Below are 27,626 nucleotides of genomic sequence, written 5' to 3'. Positions count from 1 at the left end.
TTTGGCCACCTGATGTGAAGAACCGACTCAGTGGAAAAGACCCTGATGCTGGGAAAGATTGAGGGCAAGAGAAGAAGGGGGCAACAGAGGATGAGATGGTTGGATGCCATCATCAACTCAATGGACATGAGTTTGAGCAAACTCTGTGAGATGGTGAAGGACAGGGAAGCCTGGTATGCTGCTGTTCATGGAGTCGCATGACTTAGCAACTGAACAACAATATTTGGCTATTTTCAATTCTTAAGGGAAAAAATGAGACTTCACCTTGGTGTCTAGGACAGAGGGAAATAAAGTTGCTCTGAGAAAATTAAACACTAAAAGGAACGTGTCAGGGACTTCCCTGGCAGTCCAGTGGTTAAGACACCACACTCCCACTGAAGGGGCATAGGTTCGATCCCTGGTCAGGGAACTAAGATCCCACATGTCATGTGGCATGTATAAAAATAGGAAAAATAATAATAATAAAGCAACAAGTCAGAGGGAAGATGGGCAAAATCATCTTAAGGAAATGGAAAAGCTCCCAAGTCTGCAGAATTTAATCATTGGAGTGAGGGTGATGATATTTACAAATCCAAAAAAGGAATCAGGCAGATGAGGAGTTGGTTGCCACTCAAGACTGAAAAAGAAATCACTAGGGAAAAGACAGTCCAGGGAGATGGAGCCCTGGTCCACAGAGTATACTAGTCTATGGTAAAACTGTGATTTGAGATGGATACACCAGGTCTCATGAGCCCAGTTTCACGTAGTACTTGGTTTAAATGTTGGCAATTTTAAGAGTCTGCCCTTGGTCAGCTTCTTTTCTGACTTCACATTCTATCCTAAGGTGTTGTCAGCTTGTGGAGAGAAGAAAGAGAGAGATGGTATGCCAGCCTTCAAGGCTGAAAGGCAGATCCTGGGCAGAGAAGAGTTTGCCAGCTTTTCCCTGCGGTAGGGTACACTCCACCACCACCACCCACCCCCCACCACACACACATATTCTGTCTATATACACACTTTTCATTTTAATTTCCTAAGAAATGTCTAAAGAAGGCTGTATGGTTAGCCAAAATTCAGTGTTGCGGTCAGTTATCACCTCCATCAAGTTTTCCTCAATCGTGGAACAAAGGGTCATGTTTACTAAGGGGATTTTCTTTGGTGATCCCTGGCATACCCCACATACCTTCTTATATACAGAAGCCATGATGGTGGTCCGCACCTTCATGCCCAGCATAAAGCACAGCTGAAAGTAATACTGAAGGCAGAAAGACTGGATGAGGGCCACGAAAAAGAGGAGAATTGAATAGAGATATCCAGTCCACAGATAGATTCCACGGTCATTTGCAAAGGCGATCAGCAACCTGCCAGAGCAAAACCAAGTAAGTGCTGACATCAAGCCTCCGAGGGCTCCTTACCCTCACTGTGCACAGCCAGCTACCCTGCCCTACCCTGGAGGTAACTGAAGTGACTACAGTTCAATGCTCTTGGAAGACTGAGCTCCACAGCCATGCCAGCACTCTCTCTTTGGAGATGAGCAGCAGGGCCTAAGGGTTGATGACCCACAGCTGTGAGACAGGATACTGTATGCCCCACAGAGCTGCCGCTGCCATGCTTTCTCTGACCCTCTCTTTCCCTACCCCCTGGTAGAAGGAGCCATGTGTGGCAAGTTGATTTATTCCTGGAAAGGAATTAGGACACATATCCAGCATGAGTTAGAAGGGTTTCCCCTGGAGGATAGTGTATTCCATGGATCCTGGCAGACTGAAGTCATGTCATGATTAACTGGAACTGCCCACTTAATGCATGACTGGGGAGCAATGAGGCTACAAAGACTGCGTACAAGCCTCTCCTCGGGTATGAGGCCCACCTCTTGGACACAGCTCAGCTCACAGCAATTCTGTTTAAGAAATGCCCCTAAGAAGTACTTGGCTTCCTATGAGGAAAAGGATATGGGAAAGAGGAAGGCTAAAGGACTTTATTTTAGACCTTGAAAAGTGCCTTGTGCTTTTCGTGAACACAATGCTGTAAGGTGCAAGAAAATTATGAGCATTTTTTTAAAATTAGGAACTTAATAATAGGCTCCTGCCTGCATATACAAGGAGCAAAAAGCAGAGTGGCAGAGGAGGTCCTAAAGAGATAGCCCAGGGTCTGGGGACTCACTTCAGCAACTGAGGATTCAGAAACGTGAGGATGTCATACACCACCTTCAGCAGGAATGATTTCAGGAGGATGACGTAGAAAGTTTTGAAGAGCGCCTTCACCAGCCAGGACTTGGGAAAGTCTTTTGTGGTCTCAGACTTCTTTTTTTTCTTTTTAGTTTCTTCCTAGGGACAAAACCAAACAAGCAGTGCTTGTAGAAGTGCATGGTGTAAGACTTTGTCTTCACTGACCAGCTCCCGAGCGTTAGCCCCTGATCCCTGTGGCCGTCACTGAACAGGTTTGAGTCTTCTCTTCACCGCCTGGTCCCATCCAACTTTTTAGCTGCTGTCACTGTTCCCCTCTCACCTCTTAACTGATGCTTAGAATCTATTTTGGATTAGGAAAACAGGCAACAAAGCAGATGAAAATAGCATGTAAAAACACAGAACAGACTCTGAGGGGGGCCTGTGGGGCATTGTGGGAGGGAAGGGCATGGACATGCTAACATATATATTAATATATATTTCAGATGCTTAGAAGACTTTTCGTTCTTCTTGCTTGAGGTTATTGTGGGATGTTACGGGTTGAATAGAATCCCCCTCAAAAGGAATGTTGGGGTCCTAAACCCCAGTGCCTTAGACTGTGCCCTTGTTTGGAAATAGGGCCTTGCAGATGTAATCAAGTTAGGATGAAGTCATCAGAGTGCATCATGGGTCCTACTCTAATACGACTGGTGTCCTTGTAAGAAGAGAGACAGACATGGGGCAGGGGAAGAGGCCATGTGATGACAGAGGCGGAGAGTGGGGTAACACATCCAAAAGCCACAGAACACCAAGGACTGACTGCTGGCCAAACCCAGAAGGTGGAGAAGACAAAGAAGCTTTCTCCCATATAGGGTTTGAAGGGAGCGTGGTTCTCCTGATGATTTGACTTCAGACTCTTGGCCTCCTGAGCTGAGAGACAATACACTTCTGTTGTTTTAAGCCGTGCAGTTTGTGGTGCTTTGTCTCAGCAACCCTGGGAATCTACTGTGTGGGGTGTCACCACCACTCACCCACCACACTTCCTTTTCCTGTCCTGCCAGGCCCCCAGTTCCAGATTCTCAGGCTCAGTGGCATCCTCTTATAATGGCTGTCACGGAGCTCCCATCTTTTCGGTCTCTTTGCCTGAACAACTGCCTCAGCCTATATCTTAGCTTCCACTGCCCCTGCCCCGACCCCAATCATTCATTCTCCTGGCAGCTACCCAAGTGGACTTTTAAAAATGTAAATCTGATTGCATTACTCCTCTGCTCAAAACTTTCTCCTGGCTTTCCATCAGACTTAAAATCCAGACTCTTCACCATGGCCCATGAGGGTCCATACCACTTTGCACCCTCCCACTTTCCTGCACTCACCTCCCCGCACACTCAGCCTCTCTCTCCGTGCTCCTGCACTCTCTTTCTCCTTTCCAAACAAACCAACCATGTTCACCTCTCAGCCTCACAACCCACCCCCTGTGAGTGGAACACGCTTCCTTCTGATGGGCTCTTCTCATCGCTTGGATCTCTGCCCAAATATCACCTCCTCTGAAGCTTCTCCTGTTACTCTAAGGAAGCAGTTCACTCCAAATACATGAACATGTTTTCTTAAGAGCACCTCCTGCTCTGAAAGGGTAACGTATGTATTGGTTTATTAGTTATTTTCTAGCTCTGTAAAGATGAGGACTTCTTCAGGACTCTTTATATCTGTGCCCAGAATGGTCTCCAATGCATAGTGGTACTCAATAAATATTTTCAAGTGAATAAAAAAATTAATTAGCTAACACTAAATCCCACCAACATGCAAATTCTAGCAATGCTAAGGTATTGTTTTATTTTTCTGCTAAAAAAGACATTGAGAAAAATTTCATATATACCCCAAAGGAGAGAGAACAGTACTACATTACACCCCAAGCATCCATCTCTAAGGTACTGTGATAGTATTGTGAATATTACTAATATAAAATGTACGGCAAAGGGTAAAGTGCTGTAAAAATGTAAGGACAGAATCACCATCACCAGGACACCAATGACGTGCAGGACGTTTGAACAGACACTCATGGCAGAGTTACCAGGACAAGGACATCTTGGCTTTGACTCTGGTTCTTGTCCAAGCCGTTCACGCTGGCTCCAGGGTTCCGCTTGGATTTCTTCTTCTGCCGTTTCTGGAACGACCGCCTGGCCTTCTGTAGCTCTTCCGCCATGTACTTCTCAAACCTGCTGACTAGTGCCTTTGTTTTAGCCGCGTCTTCAATATCCCAGATATCTTCGAGTGTCAGAGGTTTCCTGAAGCCTTTCAGAACAGTGCTGGAACAAGAGGGAGCCGCAGGCTGAGGCCCTGCAGAGGGGCCAGAGGTGGTCTCCTCTCTGCCTCTATCAAAACCATCCAGTTCCAGGATGGAGGGACAGAAGAATGGGGCTTCTCCCTTACCCTGCTACCCCAGCTCCTAGCCCTGGGAACTTGAAAGATGAGTGGGGAGAGCAGAAAAGGGAGCAGGTAGGGGTGATTGAAGGTGGGAGAAAACAATAAGAGAAAGAGAAGGGATTCTACTGGATGAAGAGTCAAAAGAGCATCATCTACCCACATCCTGCTCCTTCCTCCTCAAATATTGGCTGCCTCTCTGCCGCCCTGGCATCCCTTGAGGGGACTCCAAGAGGCCCTTAAGGAAATGAGCAGATCCAGAGGCCGCCTCTATACTGTCTCTCTAGATCAGGGCTTCTCAACATGGGATTCAAGAACATGGATGGAAAACAAATTATATCTTTATTCCTATTCACTTCTAACTGAAACGCAGCCTTTCCTAGTTCTAATATGAAAGTAGTCAACCAACTACAGTTGTAAAACAGAGTACTTGAGCCTTTGTTATCAGGAGACACCACAGATGTTTTCATGGCTCATGTATACTCATCACTGCTGTGAAACTAAACCCCAGCACTGGGTCTTGTTATTTAATGCATTCACAAAGAGGCACAAGTGTTACTATATCACAGATTTGATTTTAAAAGACTACTTAGGTACTACATTTCAGTATATTTGTTTCCCTTTACAATTTCATGTCTTTTATTGTACACATTTAAAACATTATCTGAGAAGGGATTCATGGGTGTTACCAGGCTGCTCAAGGGGTCCATGCAACTACAAAGGCCAAGATGGCTGCTCTGGATCTCCTGGCAGCCCAGGACAGCTATTCATCCCTTACCCAAGTCTGTGCCACACTCCTTGCCCCCAAATTTCCATTTTCCTGTCCTCTTGCCTCCTTTTCCTTGTCTTTTTTTTTTTTTAGTGTGCGTGGAATTCCCCCACTCCAGGCTACCAAAAAAAAAAAAAAAAGAAATTGCCTCCTTCCTCTCAGTTTCCCCATCTGCCCCGCGAAGGGAATGCAGTAAACTGATCTATATATTTCAACATTCTCTAAGTGGAGGAGAAATGGAGGTCACGGCAGGTACTTTTAAAACGAAGATTTGAGGGATGAAGGATAGAGACAAGCCACACTCCAGGCATTTCCTACCTGTCATACCAACTAAAGGTGATACTACTCAAAAATGAAGCTGTGGTTGAAGGATTCTGCAAGACACACAAAAAATCAGAAAGTAAATCAATTAGAAACAGGAATTCAATGGAACTCTAAAATCAGAAATTGATGTTTCTAAATGGATGCTGTGCTAGAAACTAGATATGACACTGAAGTGGCCTGTTTAACATGTTTTTTTGGACACGCTAAGGTCACCAGTAGGATGATAACCAGACTTTTTGGCATAGATATATGAATTAACTGTCTGTGCTGAAGCTTGGTGGGTCAACATAAAAGTTAATGTCTCCAAATTCTAGTCACTTTGTGTTCTTATGTCACAAAATCGTCTGTATTACTGTATTCTGGGCTTGTGGGACCTTCATGAGACCTTGACATCTCAAAGTTACATTTGTCAAGATACCATCCAATTAAACAACATATGAGGTGGTCATATGTCAAGTCTCACTTTTGATGAGTCATCTTTTTCTGAAAATGCTGAAAGGATCAGGACCAGGATCTGGAATGCGTAGAAGATGAAGTACACGCAGGAGTAGGCCAGATTAGAACTGCTGTCCTATGCGGGAGAAAAACAAAGAAAATAAGCCTTTTATCTGAATTAGGTGATGGCATCCCACTCCAGTACTATTGCCTGGAAAATCCCATGGGCGGAGGAGCCTGGTAGGTTGCAGTCCATGGGGTCGCTAAGAGTCTGACACAACTGAGCGACTTCCCTTTCACTTTTCACTTTCATGCATTGGAGAAGGAAATGGCAACCCGCTCCAGTGTTCTTGTCTGGAGAATCCCAGGGACAGGGGAGCCTGGTGCGCTGTCATCTATGGGGTAGCACAGAGTCGGACACGAATGAAGCGACTTAGCAGCAGCAGCAGCCGCCCCTATGTATCAATGCTCATGATTAAAGTCTGTTATCAAACCCCCTGAATACAATTTTACCCTGGAACTCAATTTGCCTGATGTCATTTACTACAACTTAGAAGCTGCCCAGGAGTACCCTCTAATGGCACCATCCCTCTCCTCCTTACCTTTAAGAGTGCCCGGATCAGAGTCTGAAATTGGAAAGTGCCACAGAGTATTGAGAGAATCCAGAATAAGGACAGGTACCAAGAGTCCTTCTGCACACACCATCGCCTGCTGTGTTGGATCAGTAAAACCAGGACCTAGAGAGAAATTTACATCATGTTTCGAAAAACAGTGTCACCATCCAAGGACAAGAGGCAAGAGAGATGTCAGAGAACAGGGGGAGAAATGGAGCCTGAAGGGGGAGACTGTTGTAACTAATCTGATGCCAACTAGTCCATTTCCTCCCTGATACCACCCAACTTTCTCTTTCAGGACCCGGGTGCTTTCTCTGGAATCCCCTTTCCCTATCCCATCTCTGATGCAAAGAACTGACTAGTTGGAAAAGACCCTGATGCTGGGAAAGATTGAAGGTGGGGGGAGAAGGGGACGACAGAGGATGAGCTGGTTGGATGGCATCACTGACTCAGTGGACATGAGTTTGAGTAAACTCTGGGAGTTGGTGATGGACAGGGAGGCCTGGCATGCTGCAGTCTATGGGGTCGCAAAGAGTCAGACACGACTGAGCGACTGAACTGAACTGAATCCCATCTCTATTCACCACATTTGGGTGGGGAGTCAGCCAAAAACACAGAGGGTCACCCCCTAAATGGAGTAACTGTGGGAGCCAGAAAAATCTTTCCAAAGACCAAGAAAATAATTTTAGGCACTACAGCAATCAGATGGGGGAGGAACATTCTGAATAGGTGCAGGGTATCTATATCATGATATTTTCTAATAATACTAGACTAAGCAATTAGCAACAACAACAAAAAAACTTTGCCTCACATTATTTCACTTAACAATAACGAATTAAATGTTGTTTTCCTAGACCCAGTGCTGTGCTAATAAACTGGCATTCTGAAAACAAGAGGCATGAATTTGAGGCATGTGTGAATGTCCATGGTATAAATACAAGTGTCATGGTGGATTTCAATCTCCAGCCTCACGTCACCAGACTTGGGGTTGGGAAGAGAGGCACAGTCAGCTCTGTCCGTTCCAGTACACTGCTGCCTAGACCTTTCTCTGTTTCATAACAAAACAAAGTACCTACAGGGACCAGGCGCACCATGTTACCAAGTGAAGTGAGGTTGAAGGATCGTACTGAGCCTGGTCTAAAGTGACCGGCTGCTTCAGTCCTGGCTGACTTGCCCTGTGGGAATGTCGGCCCACAGTTGCCAGGCATTCTGATTTTTCAAGATAGTTTAGGAATCTGAACAATTATGTTATATCTTCCTCTTTTAAAATGATGATAATGGGAATTTCCTGGTGGTCCAGTGGTTAGGACTCAGCACTTTCACTGCTAGGGATCTGGGTTCCATCACTGGTTGGGGAACTAGAATCCCACAAGGCACATGGTGTGGCCAAATAAATAAATAAAACAAAATGATGGTAGTAAATTTAATAGTTTTCTCCAACACTGTACAGCTCTCCCTCTTCCCACCTCCAAAACCATGCCTGTAGAAAAGACATAAGTTTGTCAAATCTATACAAACAGCTCTAGACTCAGCAATCTGTTGATTAAGAGTCACCAATCAATTTAAAAACAATGTTTACAACATTTAGGAAATTATTTTAGATCAAGAAATTTGGATTTCATCTGTGATCCTTAGATGGCAAGAAATGAAGCCATAACGTACATATCTTAGTCATTAAAGCTAGTACTTACTCTAAGAAGAAAGCATTATAAACTCATGTTTAAAAGCAAATGAAAAGCTAAAATTTGTCTTACCCTATTACATAGGTCCTTTGAAAAACGTAGATGAAATTGAACTTAATCTCATTCCACAAGAGCAAATTTCAGCTAGATGGCTATGAGAAGATAAACAGGGTAGAACTGATGATTAGCCTTACCCATGTGACCAGATACAGGATTGGATTGGTGTATCTAACAGCAGGAACCGCGGCTTGTCCAGTGTCTTCTGTGAGCGCAAGAGCCAGATCTATGGCTGCCAGGATAAGAAGAAAGCCAACAATCACCTGAGAAGGCAAAAGACCACTGTTAGGAGGATATTCTTTAGAACACAATGGTTCCCAGTAACGGATGGCAAAAATGGTAAACAGTGCAAGATATGGAAGCAACCTAAGTGTCCATCATCAGATGAACGCATAAAGAAGTTGTGACTGATACACACACACACACACACACACACACACACACACTAGAATACTACTCAGCCATCAAAAGAATGAAAATTTGCCCTTTTCAGCAATGTGGATAGACTTGGCAAGGACCATGCTTAGTGAAATAAGTTAAAGAAATAGCTATATGGTATCACTTATATGTAGAATCTAAAAAATACATCAAACTAGTGAATTTTTATATTACATTCTTTTCTGTTATCAAAAAAGAAGCAGACTCACAGATATAGAGAACAAATTATTGGTTACCAGTGGGGAGAGAGAAGAGGGGTAGGGAATTAAGAGGTACAAACTCTTAGGTATAAAGTAAGCTACAAGGATATATTATATAACACAGGGAATATGCCAATGTTTTATAACAATAAATGGGGTATAACCTTTAAAACTGTGAATCATATTGTACATCTATAATTTATATAACATTGTATATCAACTATAGCTCAATAAAAATGATAAACAGTGATTAAGATAACAAATATTTCTGCAATTAATATACAGAGTTCAAGCAAAGGGATAAAGTTCAAAGTAAGCTATGATAAGTTAAGGAATGTTGAGTGTGACATTTTTAAGATTCATTTTTGGATGTCTCAGGTCTTAGTTGCAGTATTAGATCTTCATTGCGGTGTGAGGGCTTCTCTCTAGTTGAGGTGTGTGGGCTCAGTAGTAGCAGCTCACAGGCTTAGTCGCCCTGCTGTATGTGGGATCTTAGTTCCCTGACCAGGGATCAAACCCACGTTGCATATATTGGAAGGAGGACTTTTATTATTTTATTTCTGGCTGTACTGGGTTTTCCTTACTGCAGGCTTTCTCCAGTTGTGGTGTGGGGGCTTCTCATTGCAGTGGCTTCTCTTGCAGTGGAGCATGAGCTCTAGGGGCACAAGCTTCAGTGGTTACAGCACATGGGCTCAGTAGCTGTGATGCACAGGCTTGGAAACTGTGGTGCACGGACTTAGTTGCTCCTCAGTGTATAGAATCTCCCCAGACCAGGGATTGAGCCCATGTCTCTTGCCTTGGCAGGCAGATTATTTACCATTGAGTCACCAGGGAGGCCCCTGGAAGGAGAATTCTTAACCACCAGGGAAGTCTCAAGTGTGATGATTTTAAAATATGTCCACAAATTCCCTGGTACTCCTTCCTTCAAAAATCAGAGATTAGTTCCCCCTTCTCAGAGTTCAGAGTATGGGCTGAACTCTGGCTTGCTTGTAATGAACAGAATATGGCAGAAGTGACAGTGTGTGACTTCCAAGACTAGGGCGTAGAAAACAATGTGGCTTCCTCTTTGTTTTCTTGCTCAGATCACTTGCCACAAAGGAAACTTCCAGCCCCATTGTGAGGACACTCAAGTAGCTCTTTGGAGAGCTCTACTTGGATAGGAACTGAGACCTCCTGCCAAAAGCCATGTGGGTGTGTCAATTCAGAAGCAGATCTTTCTAGCTCCAATCAAGCCTTCAGATGACCTTAGTCCCAGCCTGTGTATTAACTGCAGCCTCAAGACAGACACTGAACTCAGATAAGTGAAGTGAAGTCGCTCAGTCGTGTCCAACTCTTTGCAACCCCATGGACTGTAATCTACCGGGCTCCTCCATCCATGGGATTTTTCAGGCAAGAATACTGGAGTTGGTTGCCATTTCCTTCTCCAGGAGATCTTCCCCACCCAGGGGTCAAACCCGGGTCTCCCACATTGTAGACAGACGCTTTACCATCTGAGCCACTCCCAAATCCTTGACCCATGAAAATTGTGAAGTTAAAAAAAAGGTGTTTATTCTTAAGCTGCTTAGTTTGGGGGTAATTTATCGCATAGTAATAGGTAACTAATAAAATAGATTTAAAAAGGGAATTCCTCCACCCCAACTGGGATGGCACTATTCCCTCTCTTAGGTCAGTATCCCCAGTTTTCTCATATAAACTTTGAAGTTAATGATTGCAACCATGTCAATATTTGTCTTATGAGGTCATAAGACATGATACATGTTGTTCTAAAGAACTACGGCTCACCCATCAGAAGGGAAAATTATTACCTCCATTGAGGAGGTCCACCAGTATCTTACTCCTCAAAATGAACTTCTTCAGTATCAGCTCCCCATCTTCACCACTTCCTTTTCCCACCCAGCTGTGCATACTCATTCCATAAGCCTCATTCATCCAGAACAGTTCAGCTCAGGCAACGGTATCAGCCCCCACCTCTTCCCCCCCACCGCCTTTTTTTTTTTTTTTTTTTTTGAGCTGCTCTGCACAGCAAGCAAGATCTTAGCTCCCAGACCAGGGATCCAATCCACACCCGCCCCTGCAGGGCTAGCGCAGAATTCTGACCACTGGACCAAGAAGTCCCTGGGCCCTTTATAATGAAACCAAGCCAAGAAGGAAGACAAAAGCACCTTTAATAGGACAAGTGCTACTACTTAGCAAGGTACAGAGTCAAAGACATGTTTATAAGGGGAATCCATCTTTCTTAAGCATATTCTGCTTTCCTCACTGGAGACTGTAAAGATTTTGGTGGGAAAAATCATAGCTTTTTAAACAATAATTTATGTTTGCCTTTAGGTAAATTAGGAGATAAAAAAAGTGTAAGCTAGAGCTAAAGCACTCACCCTTGAGGATGCCTGGATAAAGAGACTACAAACCAGCAGACCACTCCCCAGGCTAAGGAAAAGGAAGAAACCTTTGCCACAGGCTTACATATATTAAATTCATACAAATTGATTAGAAAGACACCGAGCAGTCCATATCAAAAACGACCGATTTACATTATCAAACATTCCTATAGGACTTCCCTGGTGGCTCAGTGGATAAAAATGCAGGGGACATGGGTTTGATCCATGATCTGGGAAGATTGCACATGCCAGGGAGCAACTAAGTCACAACTTCTGAGCCCACGTTCTATATCCCGAGAGCTGCAACATCTGCACCCAAATGCCTAGAGCCCATGCCTTGCACCAAGAGGAGCCACCACAACGAGAAACCCATGCACCACAACGAGAGAAAGCCCACACACAGTAACCAAGACTCAACACAACCAAAAGAAAAATTCTACAAAGCAATTGAGTCCACGTACTTTTTTTAAGTCCACATACTTTTAACCCAGTAATTTTTATTTCTAGGAGTTTATCCTATAGACACACTCATTGCAGCATTGCTTTTGATGGCAGATGGTTAGAAACCGCTTGGATTTCTATCAAGCAGAGGATGTAAATTATGCTATATCCAAATAACAGCATCTCAAGTGATCATTAAAAAGAAAGAAGCAGGAGCTTCCCTGCTGCCTCAGTAGTAAAGAATCCCCTTTCCAATGCAGGAGACATGGGTTAGATCCAGGAAGATCCCATTTGCCGTGGAACAAAGTCCATGCACCACAACTATTGAGTCTGTGCTCTATAGTTTGGGAACTGTAACTACTGAGCCCATGTGCTGCAGCTGCTGAAGTCTGTGCACCTAGAGCCCATGCTCCGCAGCGAGAGAAGCCACTGCAATGAGAAGCCCGTGCACAGCAATGGAGAGTAGCCTGGCTCTCTGCAACTAGAGAAAAGCCCACGCAGCAGCAAAGATCCAACAGAGCCAAAGAGAAAAGAAAGAAGCAGATCTTAAGTGCTAAAATGGGAGGACCTCCAAGACACAGAAGGAGGTATATAAGACTAGTACTAACATTTGTGTAGAAAAGTATACATCGGCAGGTATTTATAAAAGCATAGGTTATCTCTGAGAGTATACAAGGAACCAGTATCAATGGTTGCCACCTCAGACAGAAATGAATGACAAGGAGTATCATATATCCTTTTGCAGCTTTTGAATTTTATAACCCTCTGCAAATTATCTGTTCAAAAGATAAAAAGTAAATGAATACTCTCATTTTTAAAAAAATGAGCAAGTGACCTGAACTGACGTGAACAGACAATTTAAAAATAAAGTACAACTACAAATTGACACTTGCCATCTACCTTTGCAAGGATTAAATCATATACTGCTTCAGCCGCTGACTTTTAACACCCCCTGAAAGGAGTTCTTGGTGGAGAGCAGAAATGAGGCACTCTGTGCTCAGGGTGGTGGTGGTGGTGGTGGGGAACCAGTGGAAACTATCTTCAGATACATATTTTTAGGAGCTGAATTTTATGAACCCTAATTCTTGTATCTTCTCATATCTAGAAAAGCACTAAAATCTTCATGGAGACATCTGCTCCTCATGACTAGAATAAACCTTCTGCAAAAAATATGTGCTTGACTGCATGCACTCCCACTTCACCAGAGTCACATATATACTGACATTCCCCCCGAATTCTTTGGAGCAGTTTCTCAGAGATATCTGAGATGTTGTCTTCCAGGCTATAGTCCTCATTTTGCCCCAAATAAAACAACTCACAACTCTCACATTATGCATTTTTAAAAAGTTGTATTCTTAACCATTAAAAAAAAATCAGTCACATTATTACAGCAATGCAAAATAAAATAATAGGATGTCATTTTTGCTTATAAAATTAAAAATGTTACTCAGTGCTAGCAAAAGTACAGAGCTAAGCACTTTAACACACTTCCATGGTGAGATTATAATGTGATAAAAAACCTTCCTAAATTAAAAAAATTTTCCATTATGTTTCAAAAGTTTTAAGTTGCTTGTATACGTTGATATAGTAGTTCTATTTCTGGGAATCTATTCTGAGGAAATAATCTGAATTGCAGGCAAATATTTAAGTGCAAGAATGTTAACTGAAGTCTCTTTCTTTACAGTGAAGAATTTATAAAACCTAAAATAACCCAAAACAGTGGTGGAGGGGTTTGTTGTATTGATCTGAAAGAAGTGCCAGATAATTCTCCAGCAAAAATCAATTTATTCAACAGAGGATTGCATTTTGGAGTCTGAAACCATGGCAAGCCACATGCAAGTGCCCCTCTGACATGGGAAGGAGAACACTTTCATAAAGAGGAAAAGGAAACTGGGAGGGCTACAGTACACAAGGAAGCCATGGTTTTTCTTTGGCCGAGTCCTTGCCTACGAAGAAGAGGCTTTCTTCTTCCTTGTTGGGCTCTGCTACAGTTATAGTGGGTGAGAACTCAGCTCTTCTGGTTTTCCACCTACTTAACTGAGGCTTGTGATTATTATTTCTTTTTTACAGATGAAAGAAGACACTACTACGAAGAGTTGTTAAAATTAGTTATGGAATACTCATGTGATAAGCTATTTTTTAGTCATCAAAACTATGTTGAAAAATTATGTTTTAAGAATAATGTTGATAACACTAGGCAATGCTTTCAGGGAAGAATCTGTCTCAATACAGGAGACCTGGGTTCAATCCCTGGGTTGGGAAGATTCCCCTAGAGAAGGAAATGCCCACCCACACCAGTATTCTGGTCTGGAGAATTCCATGGACAGAGGAGCATGGCGAGCCCCATGGGGTTGCAAAGGAGTTGGACACGACTGAAGTGATTTAACACTCAGGTGCAAAAAAGTAGACCATAACATTGCATTCAATGAATTCAATTATGTTTTTTAAGTACGCACAGAAAAAGACAGGAGTTTCCAGTTCAAGATATCAGGTTTATAAAAATACATTTCACTATACAGTGAAGTGAAGTCGCTCAGTCGTGTCCGACTCTTTGCGACCCCATGGACTGTAGCCTATCAGGCTCCTCCATCCATGGGATTTTCCAGGCAAGAGTTCTGGAGTGGATTGCCATTTCTTTCTCCAGGGGATCTTCCTGACCCAGGAATCAAACCCGGGTCTCCCGCATCGTGGGCAGACGCTTTACCGTCTGAGCCACCAGGGAAGCCTCACTGTACAGCAGGTGCAGACAAATACTGTTTGATTCCACTTATATGAAGTACCTAGAATAGTCAGATTCATAGAGTCAGAAAGTATTTGGCCAACGCAACACATTGGTAGGTGCCAGGGCAGGAGGGAGTATGAGGAAAGGTCATGGGAACTTAGTGTTTAGTGGGGACAGAGTCTCAGTTTAGGAAAGTGAAAAATGCTGGAGATGGATGATGGTAAGAGTCGCACTTAGTACCACCATATAGTTAACTCTGGTTAAAATAGTATGTTTTATAGTATGTGAATTTTACCACAATAAAAAGCATTAAAAAAATATCCGGTTTAGTATACTTGTTTCCCAGCCTTTCCTATCCCACTGATTTGATAGAAGAGAAGTACCTGAGAAATAAACCCATAGTAGTGCTGAGTCTATGAATGGAAGAGGGTGAGTGAGCTTGGTAAACCAGGCAGTTTTAGAAAACAAAACACAAACGTGTCAATAGCATCAGGTAAAAGAGCAGAGAAAACTGTGGTCTAAAATATACACAAGAAAAAGCAGTGGAAGGGGGCCTGAGATAGACATCGCTGGTTGCTACGCTTGTGTCTTCCGTCTGCCCCACCAGATTCACTCTCCACCACTGTCCGTTAGAGCCTGGAGTGGTAACAGCTCACTGCGAAGCCCCAGGTCTCTTTGTAAATACAACCTCCTCTCACCACTTTACTTTGCCTCAGCCATCTGCCTCCTGTGAGGACCCTGACTGGTAGAGCTGCCTCCTCAAAGCCATTTTCTTCCTAACAGAACCCCCACTTTTGTAAAATATGAACCCTACTCAGCTCAGTCATAGGCTTGGGTAGAAACTGCACCTATCTCCAACCCTATGAAGTGAATTAAAACCAATCCTGGTGATCCCGTTCCTCTGGCCTGGGACTGCTTTTGCCACAAACATGTGACACAATTCTGGCCAAAGAGAAGTTGAGGGGCAGCTTGTGGGGACTGTCTTGTGTGAGCTTCTGAAAAAGGTTCCCCTCACTGATCAAAGTGATACATATATCCCGAATATGTAAAAAACTTTTTATAACAGCAAAAAGATACAAATAACCCAATTTAAAAATGCGTAAAGGGTTATGCAAAGAATAAATTTTTCCGAAGACGGTATACAAATGGCCAAAAAGCAGATGAAAAAAAATGCTCAACGTCATTAATCACTTGGGAGATACAAATCAAAACCACAATGAGATACCACTTCATACCTACTAGGATAGTAGATATATTATATTCTCCATCAAAAAGATGAATAGCAAGTACTGGTGTGGACGAGTGTTAGAGCCCATATTGTACACCTGAAAATAATACAACATTATAAATCAGCTATGCTCCAGATTTTTTTTCTTTTTTTGCTGGCAGGAATGTAAAAGGGTATAGCCACTTTGAAAACATTTGTCAGTTCCTCAAGATATTAGATATGGATTTACCATATGACTCAGCAATTCTATTGCTAAGCATATACATACTCAAGAAAACTGAAAACCTATGTCCACCCAAAAACTGGTACACAAATGTTCCTAACAGCATTTTTCAAATAGACAAAAACTGGAAAAAACTCAAATACCCATCAACTGATAAGTGGATAAACAAGATATCGAACCTGTACAATCGTGAGGCCTATAGCCATAAAAAGGAATGAAATACTGATACATGCTACAACATGAACGAGCCCCTTGAAAACATGATGCTAAGTGAAAGAAGCCAGACACAAAAGGGCAAATATTGTATGACTGCATTTGTATGTGAAAGCTGCTACAGTCATCCTGCAATCACGTGCTGGCTTGGTAAGTGGCTTGATGTGCTGAGGTTATCAGGAAAAAAGATGAAAATAATCAACCTGTTGATACTGTTGAATTGCTATATTACCAAATCCAGGAGGTGCACTGGACTTCCTGTTTTATAAGATAATAAAATGTGTCACTTAAGCCAATAGGTATAACTTGCAAGAGAGAGTCTTGACTTACTATAAATCTATTCTTTCTAGTCCACCCTGGCAGAGAGTTAGAATGGAAAACAGGACAGAAGTGAGTTTCCATTGATGTTGTGTGAACTGGTACAGTTATATCAGTCCCTTTATGCTCTCACCCACCCCCAAACCATCAGGCAAATCCATAGACAACTATAATCCACCAGCATCCTTAAACTGGCTAAAACAGAAGTATTTGCTAAAGAAATTGAATCCTTCTGGGAGGAGGACAGGGCAGGTAATGGTGCTCCAGGGTAAATGCATCTTCACTCTGCAGTCAGAGGTGGAGAGGCACCGCCTAGCATCCTGCTCTGGAGGGAAGCCAGTGAGTACAGACAGTGGTCCAGGACTCAGAGCTCACAGGCAGTCCTCCCATCAAGAAGAGGCCGCCTGGGGAAGTGGATCTAGATACTGCCAGGAAACCTACTGCAGCCACACGTTCATTGACTTAGTCCCCTATTTATAAGTGCAAACAGAACACCAATAACCACCGAAAGTTGAGAAAAATCAGTACTAGTGAAGAAGATAGCCAAGATACTGAAACAGAACAACTGATTCTGAGATGGAACAAACAGAAATTAAGTGAAGAGAATTTCAAATTATTTTAAAATTAATGTCCTGTAAGAGACTTGAGAAGATGTTGCATCCACAAATTTGTTGCTGTCAGAAAAAGGTATATTCAGGGGACTTCCCCGGTGGTCCAGTGATTAGGACTCTGTGCTTCCACTGCAGGGAGCACAGGTTCAATCCCTACTCAAGGAGCTAAGAACTCACAGGCCACCCTGCTTGGCCAATTTTTTTTTTCCTTGTTCAGGAATTAAGAATGTGATTCTCAGGAATCAAACCCATTATTGCTAAAATAAAGGCACTTTAGGATGATTAAAAGAAAAAATTTAGGAAACTCTCTCAGAACACAGGGGAAAAGAGAAAAAGAAATTCTGAAAAGAAGCTGAGGACTTCCCTAGTCGTCCAGCGGTTGGGAGTCTGCCTGCTAATGCAAGGGACATGGGTTTGATCCCTGGTCTGGGAAGATTCCACATACCATGGGGCAGTTAAGCCCACACACTGCAACTACTGAAGCCCAGACGTCCTAGAGCCTGTGCTCTGCAACAAGAGAAGCCACAGCAGTGAGAAGCCCAGCACTGCAACTAGACAATAGCCCCCTCCTCGCTGCAACAGAGAAAGCCCATGAACAGCAACGAAAACCCAGAGCAGCCAAAAATAAGAATTTTTTAAAGTATCTTAAAAAAAAAGTTGAGAAGGAGGATCAATTCGAAGAGTCCAATATCTAAAAGAAGTTCTAAACTTCTTTAAAATTATAAAATTAGAGGAAAAAAATGAAAAGATTAATATATAAAAATTTCCCAGATATAAGAAAGACATGAGTCTTTAGATTAACAATGTAGAATCCATTGAATGAAAAAAGACCCATGTAAACACGCTCATGAAATTTCAGGACATCAAGAACAAAGAGGATAAAACTTTCTAGAGAGGATAACAAGGAATGAGAAGAATTCTAACTTGGTAGCACAAGATTTGAGGAACGACACAGCAACATCTTTAGAGTTGAAAAAAAATGTTTCAACCTAGCATTCCATATCCAGATCAACATTTTCAGAAAGCAGGGACCCAAAGACTTTATTTACTATTGTTTTTTCTGAAAATTTTATATGAGGCTGTTCTCCAAGAAATTTGGAGGCACTAATTTTCTTGTCTTACACAAAGGGGCTCAAGTGGAAAACACAATGAAACATGGTGACTATAGGTAAACAATACTGTACTGCATATTTGAAGTTGCTAAGAAAGTAGATTCTGAAAGTTCTCATTGCAAGAAAAAAATTTTTGCAACTATGTATGGTGATGGATGTTAACTAGACTTACTAGATCATTTCAAACTTATGCTGTACACCTAAAACTAATGTTATATGTCAATTGTGCCTCAGTTTTTAAAAATACTATAAACTGAAAAAAAATCTCATTTGATCTCCAGAATTTATCTTCTAACCGCAAGTTTGTTATACACAGCACTGCAATTATGGTCAAAACATTGTATTACATAAAGTTGCTAAGAGACTAGATCTTAAATGTTCTCTGTCTCTCACACATACACACAAAAGATAATTTTGTGACATGATAGAAGTGTTAGTTAGCCAAGGATATGGTGGTAATCATATTGCAAAATATATAAATGTATCAAATCAATACCTTGTGCACCTTCAACTTATATAATGTTATGCCTCAATTAAGAAAGAAGAAAGGAAGAACTAGAGTCTAAAATTAAAGGGGAAAAAAGGGCATGGGGAGGGGAGTTCCTTGGCGGTCCAGTGGTTAGGATTCTGGGCTTTCACTGCCATGGCCCCGATTCAATCCCCGGTTGGGAAACCAAGATCCTACAGGCTGCATGGCATGGCCAATTAAATTGACGGCAGATTTTTAGGTATAACCTACAGAAGAACAGAAAGCTGGTTTTAGAAAAGGCAGAGGAACCAGAGATCAAATTGCCAACATCCGCTGGATCATGGAAAAAGCAAGAGAGTTCCAGAAAAACATCTATTTCTGCTTTATTGACTATGCCAAAGCCTTTGACTGTGTGGATTACAATAAACTGTGGAAAATTCTGAAAGAAATGGAAATACCAGACCACCTGATCTGCCTCTTGAGAAATTTGTATGCAGGTCAGGAAGCAACAGTTAGAACTGGACATGGAACAAAAGCTTGGTTCCAAATAGGAAAAGGAGTTCGTCAAGGCTGTATATTGTCACCCTGTTTATTTAACTTATATGCAGAGTACATCATGAGAAACGCTGGACTGGAAGAAACACAAGCTGGAATCAAGACTGCCGGGAGAAATATCAATAACCTCAGATATGCAGATGACACCACCCTTATGGCAGAAAGTGAAGAGGAATGAAAAAGCCTCTTGATGAAAGTGAAAGTGGAGAGTGAAAAAGTTGGCTTAAAGCTCAACATTCAGGAAACGAAGATCATGGCATCCAGTTCCATCACTTCATGGCAAATAGATGGGGAAACAGTGGAAACAGTGTCAGACTTTATTTTTCTGGGTTCCAAAATCACTACAGGTGGTGACTGCAGCCATGAAATTAAAAGACGCTTACTCCTTGGAAGGAAAGTTATGACCAACCTAGATAGCATATTCAAAAGCAGAAACATTACTTTGCCAACAAAGGTTCGTGTAGTCAAGGCTATGGTTTTTCCTGTGGTCGTGTATGGATGTGAGAGTTGGACTGTGAAGAAGGCTGAGCGCCAAAGAATTGATGCTTTTGAACTGTGATGTTGGAGAAGACTCTTGAGAGTCCCTTGGACTGCAAGGAGATCCAACCAGCCCATTCTGAAGATCAGCCCTGGGATTTCTTTGGAGGGAATGATGCTAAAGCTGAAACTCCAGTACTTTGGCCACCTCATGCGAAGAGTTGACTCATTGGAAAAGACTCTGATGCTGGGAGGGATTGGGGGCAAGAGGAGAAGGGGACAACAGAAGATGAGATGGCTGGATGGTATCACTGACTCGATAGACGTGAGTCTGAGTGAACTCCGGGAGTGGGTGATGGACAGGGAGGCCTGGTGTGCTGCGATTCATGGGGTCTCAAAGAGTCGGACACGACTGAGTGACTGATCTAATCTGATCTGATATGAGAGAGAGAGGAAGAGAGGCAAAGGAAGCTAGGGAGTTGGGTCAATGAATAAATTCCTTGTCTTTTATAGAGGACATAAATAGATCTTTATTGAAGTTGATGGATCAAGGAACACAGAATGAAAACATTATTTGAAGATACAGAGGTAGCCATCAAAATAATTTGAAATGGCAGCCTCTGGAGAATAAAACTAGAAGGTAGAGGGTTGAGGGAAGTGATTTTTTCATTTGTCTTTATTTAGTTTTTTAAAGAGAGTAAAAGGAAACATCCAAAAACGTTAAAAACAGAAGCACAGAGTGATAACAATTATCAATGATTTCATCCTCTATTTCCCTAGAGTCAACAAAATTTCTACAATAATCACATACTCAAGCTTTCTACAGAAATGCATTGTTTATAATCAGAAATAATTTTTAATCCCATTCAAGGGAACATTATGGTTGTTTAATTATTGCTGTGGTTGTTCAGTCGCTGAACTGTATCTGACTCTGTGACCCCATGGACTGTAGCCCACCAGGCTCCTGTGTCCATGGGATTTCCCAGGCAAGAACACTGGAGTGAGTTGCCATTTCCTTCTCCAGGGGATCCTTCCAACCCAGGGATCGAACCTGCGTCTTTGCATTGCAGACAGATTCTTTACTGCTGAGCCACGAGAGAAGCCCTGTTTAATGATTACCAAGTCCTTAAATAGGCTTTGCACTCGATCTCTGAATCACTGGAGGAGCTTCAAGTGCACACGGAGTTTACTGAACTCAACTTCCTAAGGGGACACAACCTCATTGGTATTATAAAAAAAAAAAAAAGTGGTTTGGCTATATTTAATATCTTTCCGCCTCTGCACAGTCTTCCTTTCCCCAGGGCTTTATGAAAGCACTCTGACTGAACTTCTGACCCATTACATAGGGTGTCTATTTTCATCACTTCTCTGGAAGACAAATGTGTAACTTCAGTTTCAACATTTTCAGGAACTATATCCCCCAGCAGACCATTCTACTATCAGACCATTATTACTATTAGAAAGTTCTTCCACCTTTGTAATGGTCTTTCCAACTGAACTTATTTAAAACCCTCTCAAAGAAAAGTCAACTGATAAAGCTGTCTCAAATTTAAGTTCTTAACTTTTGATACAGCTGAATGGAAAATAATTTCTATATCTTTGATTTTCTTTAAACTTATATAAGAATAAAGGATAAAAAGCTAAATCATCCACACACAAAAAGAAAAAGTTCTGTATGTTTAGCTAAAGTTAGCTCCCTTGGAACAACCTACACCAACTTAATCTTACTGACTGACACTTTCAGAATGAGCTAGACAATCTCCTATGTTAAACTGCTACAAATACTTGAAGATGACTTCCATATCTCACGGACTCAACAATAAGCCCATTTTTGCTGCATATCTGACCTCAGCCTACTTCATAACCTCTAGAACAAAACTCCTTTTTTGTTCCCCTAGGACTTAATATGAGCTCATTCACTCATTCATTTTTTTTTAATTTTATTTTATTTTTAAACTTTACATAATTGTATTAGTTTTGCCAAATATCAAAATGAATCCGCCATAGGTATACATGTGTGCTGGGCACAGGGTCCCTTTAGCAAAGGGTGCACCTTTGAACAAACTGGTAGTCTCTCATCAGGTTAGTCAAACAAATTGACTTAGTCCAGATAAGATAAACCCTGCACTAATGACCAAACAACAATAACAATTTAAGAGAGTCAGAGGGGACTTCCCTGGCAGTCTAGTGGTTAAGATTCCATGTTTCCAATGAAAGAGATGTGGGTTCAGTTCCTGGTTGGGGAACTAACATCCCTCAATCCCTGGTTAGGGAACAAGATCCCACATACCAAGAAATGCAGTGAAATACTTTTTTAAAAAAAAGAGAGTCAGAGAGGAACAGCCCAAAGGCAAGTAGAATAGGAAGTGAAGATATGAAATCAAGCTGAGGATTGAGCCAAGAAGAAGGTGAATTTCATAGAAGTAGTGAATTTTTATTTTCTGAGGAGTTATACTTTGGACTGTTTCAGAGGAATCTTGAAATTTTTAACAGGAAGCTAATCTGTACCTTTCACTCAGGGTGGAGGACAAAAAAAGCATAAATTATAAGCTATGAGCAAGGGTGAGTGGATCATTAGTTATAGAAATTAAAAAAAAACCAAATACACTGCTTTTATTTTTATCTATTGAGTTTTATCTAGAGGTTTGTGTTATGAAAGTTAAACAAAATGTGATATAGTCATATAATGGAATATCATGGTTAAGCCTTGAACAACATGTGTGAACCTTGAAAACCTTATAACAAGTAAAAGAAGCCACTCAATCATATATTATAGGATTTCAATCATATGAAATGTTTAGAACAGGGAAACTGCAGAGACAAAGAGTAGATTATTGGTTCCTTAGGTCTAGGGGAGGTGGGGAGATATGGGTTAATGAATAAAGGATTTGTTTTTGAGGAGGAAAATGTTCTAAAATTGACTGTGGTGATGGCTTACACAGATCATGAAAATACTAAAAAAAAATTGTATTTAAATGGGTAAAATTGTATTATAAGATATGTGAGTTATTTCTCAATAAAGTTTTTTAAAGTTAATAGCTATAAGAAATGGGATACTGATTTACTGATTATCCAACCTTTGCTTAGAAGCTCCAGAAAATGATAGCTCTCTAACTTGACTGACTAGCCAGAAGCTCTGTCTCATCCCCAAGGTACTGAAGTGTGATGTTTGATGTTCAGAATGACCCACTCTTGATCCCATTCCTATTCCTAGAATGGATTTATCAGCATTCAGCAAATGCCATGCCAAGTGCTTGGCCCTGTGCCAGGCACTCAGCTCTACGAGGGAGACAGCAGCCCTGCTCCAAGCCCTCCCAGGCTGTTCTTCTATCCAGAGTAAACGAGGCCCGCCACCACCTCAGAGTGTCTGTGCAAAGTCAACTTCCTCTGGACAAATTTCTTCCTGCCTTCTTTTTAGGCTGCAACAACCTGGGTTCATTGATCTGTATGCTCATAGAACACCAAATCTAATTTGTCTGTCTAAAATCCTATTTAATAATCAGGACAAGATAGGAAAAACCCTAGTGAAAAGCAGCAGGTGATAGTTACTAAGAGGGAGCTTTACAAGCTCAATTGAAGATCTCCCCGTTCCCACAAGTTCTTCTCTGCATTAATCAGTGCAGCCGGCTGGGAGGCACCTACACTCATTCCTCCTGGGCTTTCTCCTGCAGCCCTTTCCATTATTTCCCTGCTCAGGCAGGTCACAGTGAGCACATATCCATCCTTCCTCTACGGTGAGCGACCACCCAGACCCAGGGTAGACTCTGGGGGGAACGGAAGCCCTATTTCAGATCCAAGTCTGTGGAGAAGAATGATGTTCGGATTGCCTGAGTGGTGCAGACACTTTTCTTAGTTCATTTTTACCTCATGGTAGATGCCAACTGAATTACAGTCTCCTGATTAATTAGAACAGCTTGAAGATACATTCATGCACTTCCCAGGTGGCGCTAGTGGTAAAGAATCTGCCTGCCAATTCAGGAGACACTAGAGATGTGGGTTCAATCCCTGGGTCAGGAGGATCAACTGGAGGAGGAAATGGCAACCCACTCCAGTGATCTTGCCTGGAAAATTCCATGGACAGAGGAGCCTGGCGGGCTACAGTCCGTGGGGTCACAAAGAATTGGATACAACTGAGCACACACACATGCAGCAAAAAGATAATCCAGTGTTTGCTTCTCAAAGGCTGAAAAGACAGCTATTCAACTGACTGATTACTCATCACTGGTGTTTCTGGCGTCCAATATCCATAAGACTTCAGAGTCATTCTTATGCAAAAATCAAAGTAATCTTAACTAGAGAATATGGCAGGGGTCAGTGAGGCACAGGGCAGGTGGAAGCAGAGGCCTCCAGAGCACGGCTCTACCTGAGACAGCAGAACCTGGGAAAACTGGCCCAGACAGGGAAGAAGACACTTGAACCACCGAGAAATGTTCTCTACTGCATACTACAAAATTCGTTTGAAAATAGTAGAGTTCCCTTACCTGCTTGGCAAGGTAGAGTTTGGTGATAGATTTCTTGGTCCTGGATCTATATACATGGAGAAGCTGCCAAGGGGCCAGGAGCCAAAGGAAGCCCAAGGGAATCCACACCAGAACAGTCTGCTCAAAACAAAGCGGCAGGTCCACCTCCGGGCTATCCAACAACGAGGAATTCTGGGGTAGCAAAATGGAGTGACTGTTGGATATATGCATTTTTGAAGAGAGAATACCAACCCCCAGCCCACTACCACCCCTACCCTCACTTCCAAACAGTTCTAACTCAGTTCTATATCCCTATTTAGCCTGACCCTTCAACCAGCTGTATTTTCCTATCCAACTCCATTGATACAAACATCACCATTTAATGCCGGTTGGCGACTTTTTTGACCAAATGATACAAACCTCTAAAAACCGTTCTTTCTGCGATTCTAAGTGAATTTCTCCACCAGCTGTACAGATTTAATTTCACTACATCTGCCAAGTTGTGGGAAGAAGAGGGACCCTTCCACAATCCAAAGAGGAGAATAATCCTAGGATATAAAAACGTATTCTAGTTCTTAGCACTGACCAAACTCACAGGCAAACACCAAAGCTGCAGGCAGCAGAGTGCTTACTTACACTAGGGCAATTAATCTCCTACGGCCCCAAGGGCTTAAGTTGGAACCTGAAGGGGCCTTAGGCTAAGCAGCAGCAGCAGCACATTGGAGGGAAGGCTTATTCCCACCAAGTTTCCTACTAGACTTTGCATCCTGCAATAAACAGAAGTATCTTGGGAGGTGAAGGTGGGGGCACCAGTTCTTGTATCTGAGTCATGTGAGGGTAGATCTTTCTCTTCTTGCAAACATTTTTTGCTTTGTACAGCTGTTTGCACACTCTTTAAAGATTGAGGTTCCCTGACCAAGATGATCTGTCAAATGATTCTCAGAACTCTCTTGAGATGACTTGGTGCGATCCTGGGGCATGGTAAGCCCCCCTTTCCTGTGCTGTATACGATACTGTGCAGGGCCCGGTGGGGTTCCTGGGCACAAAGCCTTATAGGAAACAGCCTTCATTCAGCCTCCAGAAACTTCCTTGAGTTCCAATGGGCAGATTCAAGCAGTTTTTAATTAGGGAAGGAAGGGGATGTGAGATAAGAGGGAAAACAAACTGGTCAAGCTCAGCCTAGGGACAAGGTCCTTGCTTCCCCATCAACAGATACACACAACAATATCTTTGAGCTATTTTGCAGATACTGAAACCCCCTCCAGGTGGGAAAAGTTAATGATTAAAGATAGCAAGCTGGCCACAAGCACGCAGACCCCAGGCCAGCTGGAAACAATGCTTTTTCTACTTTCCTCACCACTCACCCATCAGGAGAATGTCCAGGAGCTGGTCACATCCTCTTTGAACAATTACTATAAAACTTCTCACTATCTTCTGCAAGGTGGGACGCACGGTTTTGAGAGCAAGAGCCCACTGTGGCCCCCTCTGCCTGGCAAAGAAAGAAAGCTATTCTTTTCTACTTCACCCAGAACTCTGTCTCTGAGATTCAGTTTGGCACTGGTTGACAGAGAAGCTGAGCTTTCAGCATCATCCACGTCTGGGCCTCGAGCACCTTGGGGCCCAGTTTCTTTCTAGGATGGGAAGTGCTGTCCATGTGCTCCGCTATCTCATTCCGCTCTCCTTGTAAAATTATCTAACTTTAGAATGTGAAAGAATTACCAAGATGGTTAAGCTAATTTAACGAGCACTCCAGTTGATTCTGATGCTATGAGTCTGCCAACCAGGATTTCTCAAAATCCCTAAATTTGTTTCACTAAACCATGTGGTACTGTTGCTCACCCTGTCTTATTCTCTGCTCTAACGGTTCGAAAATTGTCTCAGTGCTCTTCATGCCCAAATTTGCATCCCTAGCCTCAACTTGTAGTCCCTCTCACTAATTGGCAGAACATATCAGTATCATTTCAACATCAACATTTCTCAATAAAACTCAAACATAGATAATCTCTTCTTCCTCCTATTCCACAAACAATTCCTCCTAAGATTAATGAAATTGGAAGCTTTTCCCATATTTCTCTTTAGAGAAGGCAATTTTGCAGCTACCTATTCTGAGAAAAGAGTTTGGGATGCGATAAACATATCTTAGAAAAATAAATACATTATCTCACCCACATAGAATATGATTTATCTTTAAACAAACAAACAAACCCCCTGAGCTTTAGACAAACTGCATATCTAACTTTTCTAGTTCTTATTAGTGGTCACTCTAAGCTAATCTGCTACTTATCCTGAGCTGAAAAGAGTCAGTGAGAATAAGTGTGATTTACTTACCCAAAAAGTAGAGTTGCAGAAAGTATCCAGCATGATTCCTGGATCACTTCTGGGATGAAGACTCTTGTATGACTGTGCTGTTTCTTATTTATTCTTTTCCTCAGAGAAGGTAGAAGGCCAGTTTCAAGAGGTTCTTTATCTCCTATTCTGATGTTCCAACAAACAGCAGGTCTTCTGACCTTTTAACTCAACAATTTAATCGTTAACCTTGCTCAGATGAGTATTCACATTACCCAGTAGATAGACATGTGACTAAAAAGCCCCAGGGACAGGTAGACACACCTGTTTCCAAAGTACCAGAAGCCTCTATAGATGGGTTTATACCTGAAAGAAACCACTGAAAGACGTCAGTAGAGCTGGCTGACAAATCAGGAGTGGAGGAGACTTTCCTTCTCCTGAGGACACATGACCTAAAAAAAGAAGCATTAACAGAAAGGCATGTACCCCTAAATGTGCCGTTGCACTTCTGCCTTGAGGTCTTAGAGTTTATAGAAGTGTGAAATATCCTACTTCTCTGCATTTTCAATTAAGAACATAGAATTTAAAACATGGTTAAAAATAGTGTAAGGGCTTGCCTGGTGGTCCATGGTTAAGAGTCACCTTGCAATGTAGCGGATGCCAGTTCGATCCCTGGTCTGGGAAGATCCCAGAGCTACAGAGCAACTGAGCCCATGTGCCACAACGACTGAGCCCAAGTTCCAGAGCCTGGGAGCTGCAACTGCTGAGCCTGTGCACTGCAGCTACTGAAGGCCACATGCCTGGAGTCCATGCTCCACTAGAGAAGCCACCGCAATGAGAAGCCCACCCACCACAAGGAAGAACAGCCCCTGCTAACTGCAACTATATATAGCCCCTGCGCAGCTACTAAGACCCAACGTAGCCAGAAAAAAACAACTAAAAAAGTGTAAACTTTGCTTGAAAAGTCAGGTTATAAAATAGCAAATCCAACTGTGAATCTACATATGATTTATCCATCCATGCAATAAAATATTCTGGGTGATTTTATTTTCCTTTTT

At 42.3% G+C, this 27,626-nt stretch overlaps 1 protein-coding gene across 1 annotated transcript in view; it reads right to left on the bottom strand.

Moving 5' to 3' along the window:
* Positions 1-27,278, bottom strand: part of ABCC2 (ATP binding cassette subfamily C member 2) — a 75,665-nt gene extending 48,387 nt beyond the window's left edge. Inside the window, exons 1-9 of the mRNA XM_061403088.1 lie at positions 26,611-27,278; positions 24,304-24,474; positions 8,575-8,700; positions 6,687-6,821; positions 6,113-6,220; positions 5,644-5,699; positions 4,207-4,441; positions 2,137-2,300; positions 1,160-1,337 (exon numbers count right to left, since the gene is read on the bottom strand). Coding sequence (XP_061259072.1) covers positions 1,160-1,337; positions 2,137-2,300; positions 4,207-4,441; positions 5,644-5,699; positions 6,113-6,220; positions 6,687-6,821; positions 8,575-8,700; positions 24,304-24,474; positions 26,611-26,643 — 1,206 coding nt within the window. The 5' untranslated portion in view covers positions 26,644-27,278. The remainder of the gene's footprint in view (positions 1-1,159; positions 1,338-2,136; positions 2,301-4,206; positions 4,442-5,643; positions 5,700-6,112; positions 6,221-6,686; positions 6,822-8,574; positions 8,701-24,303; positions 24,475-26,610) is intronic.
* Between the last annotated feature and the right edge of the window lie 348 nt (positions 27,279-27,626).

This window comes from Bos javanicus, chromosome 26 (genome assembly GCF_032452875.1).
Source record: "Bos javanicus breed banteng chromosome 26, ARS-OSU_banteng_1.0, whole genome shotgun sequence".
NCBI lineage: Eukaryota > Metazoa > Chordata > Mammalia > Artiodactyla > Bovidae > Bos > Bos javanicus.
The sequence above is the reverse complement of the archived record's forward strand: the minus strand, read 5'-3'. Positions and strand labels throughout refer to the sequence as shown.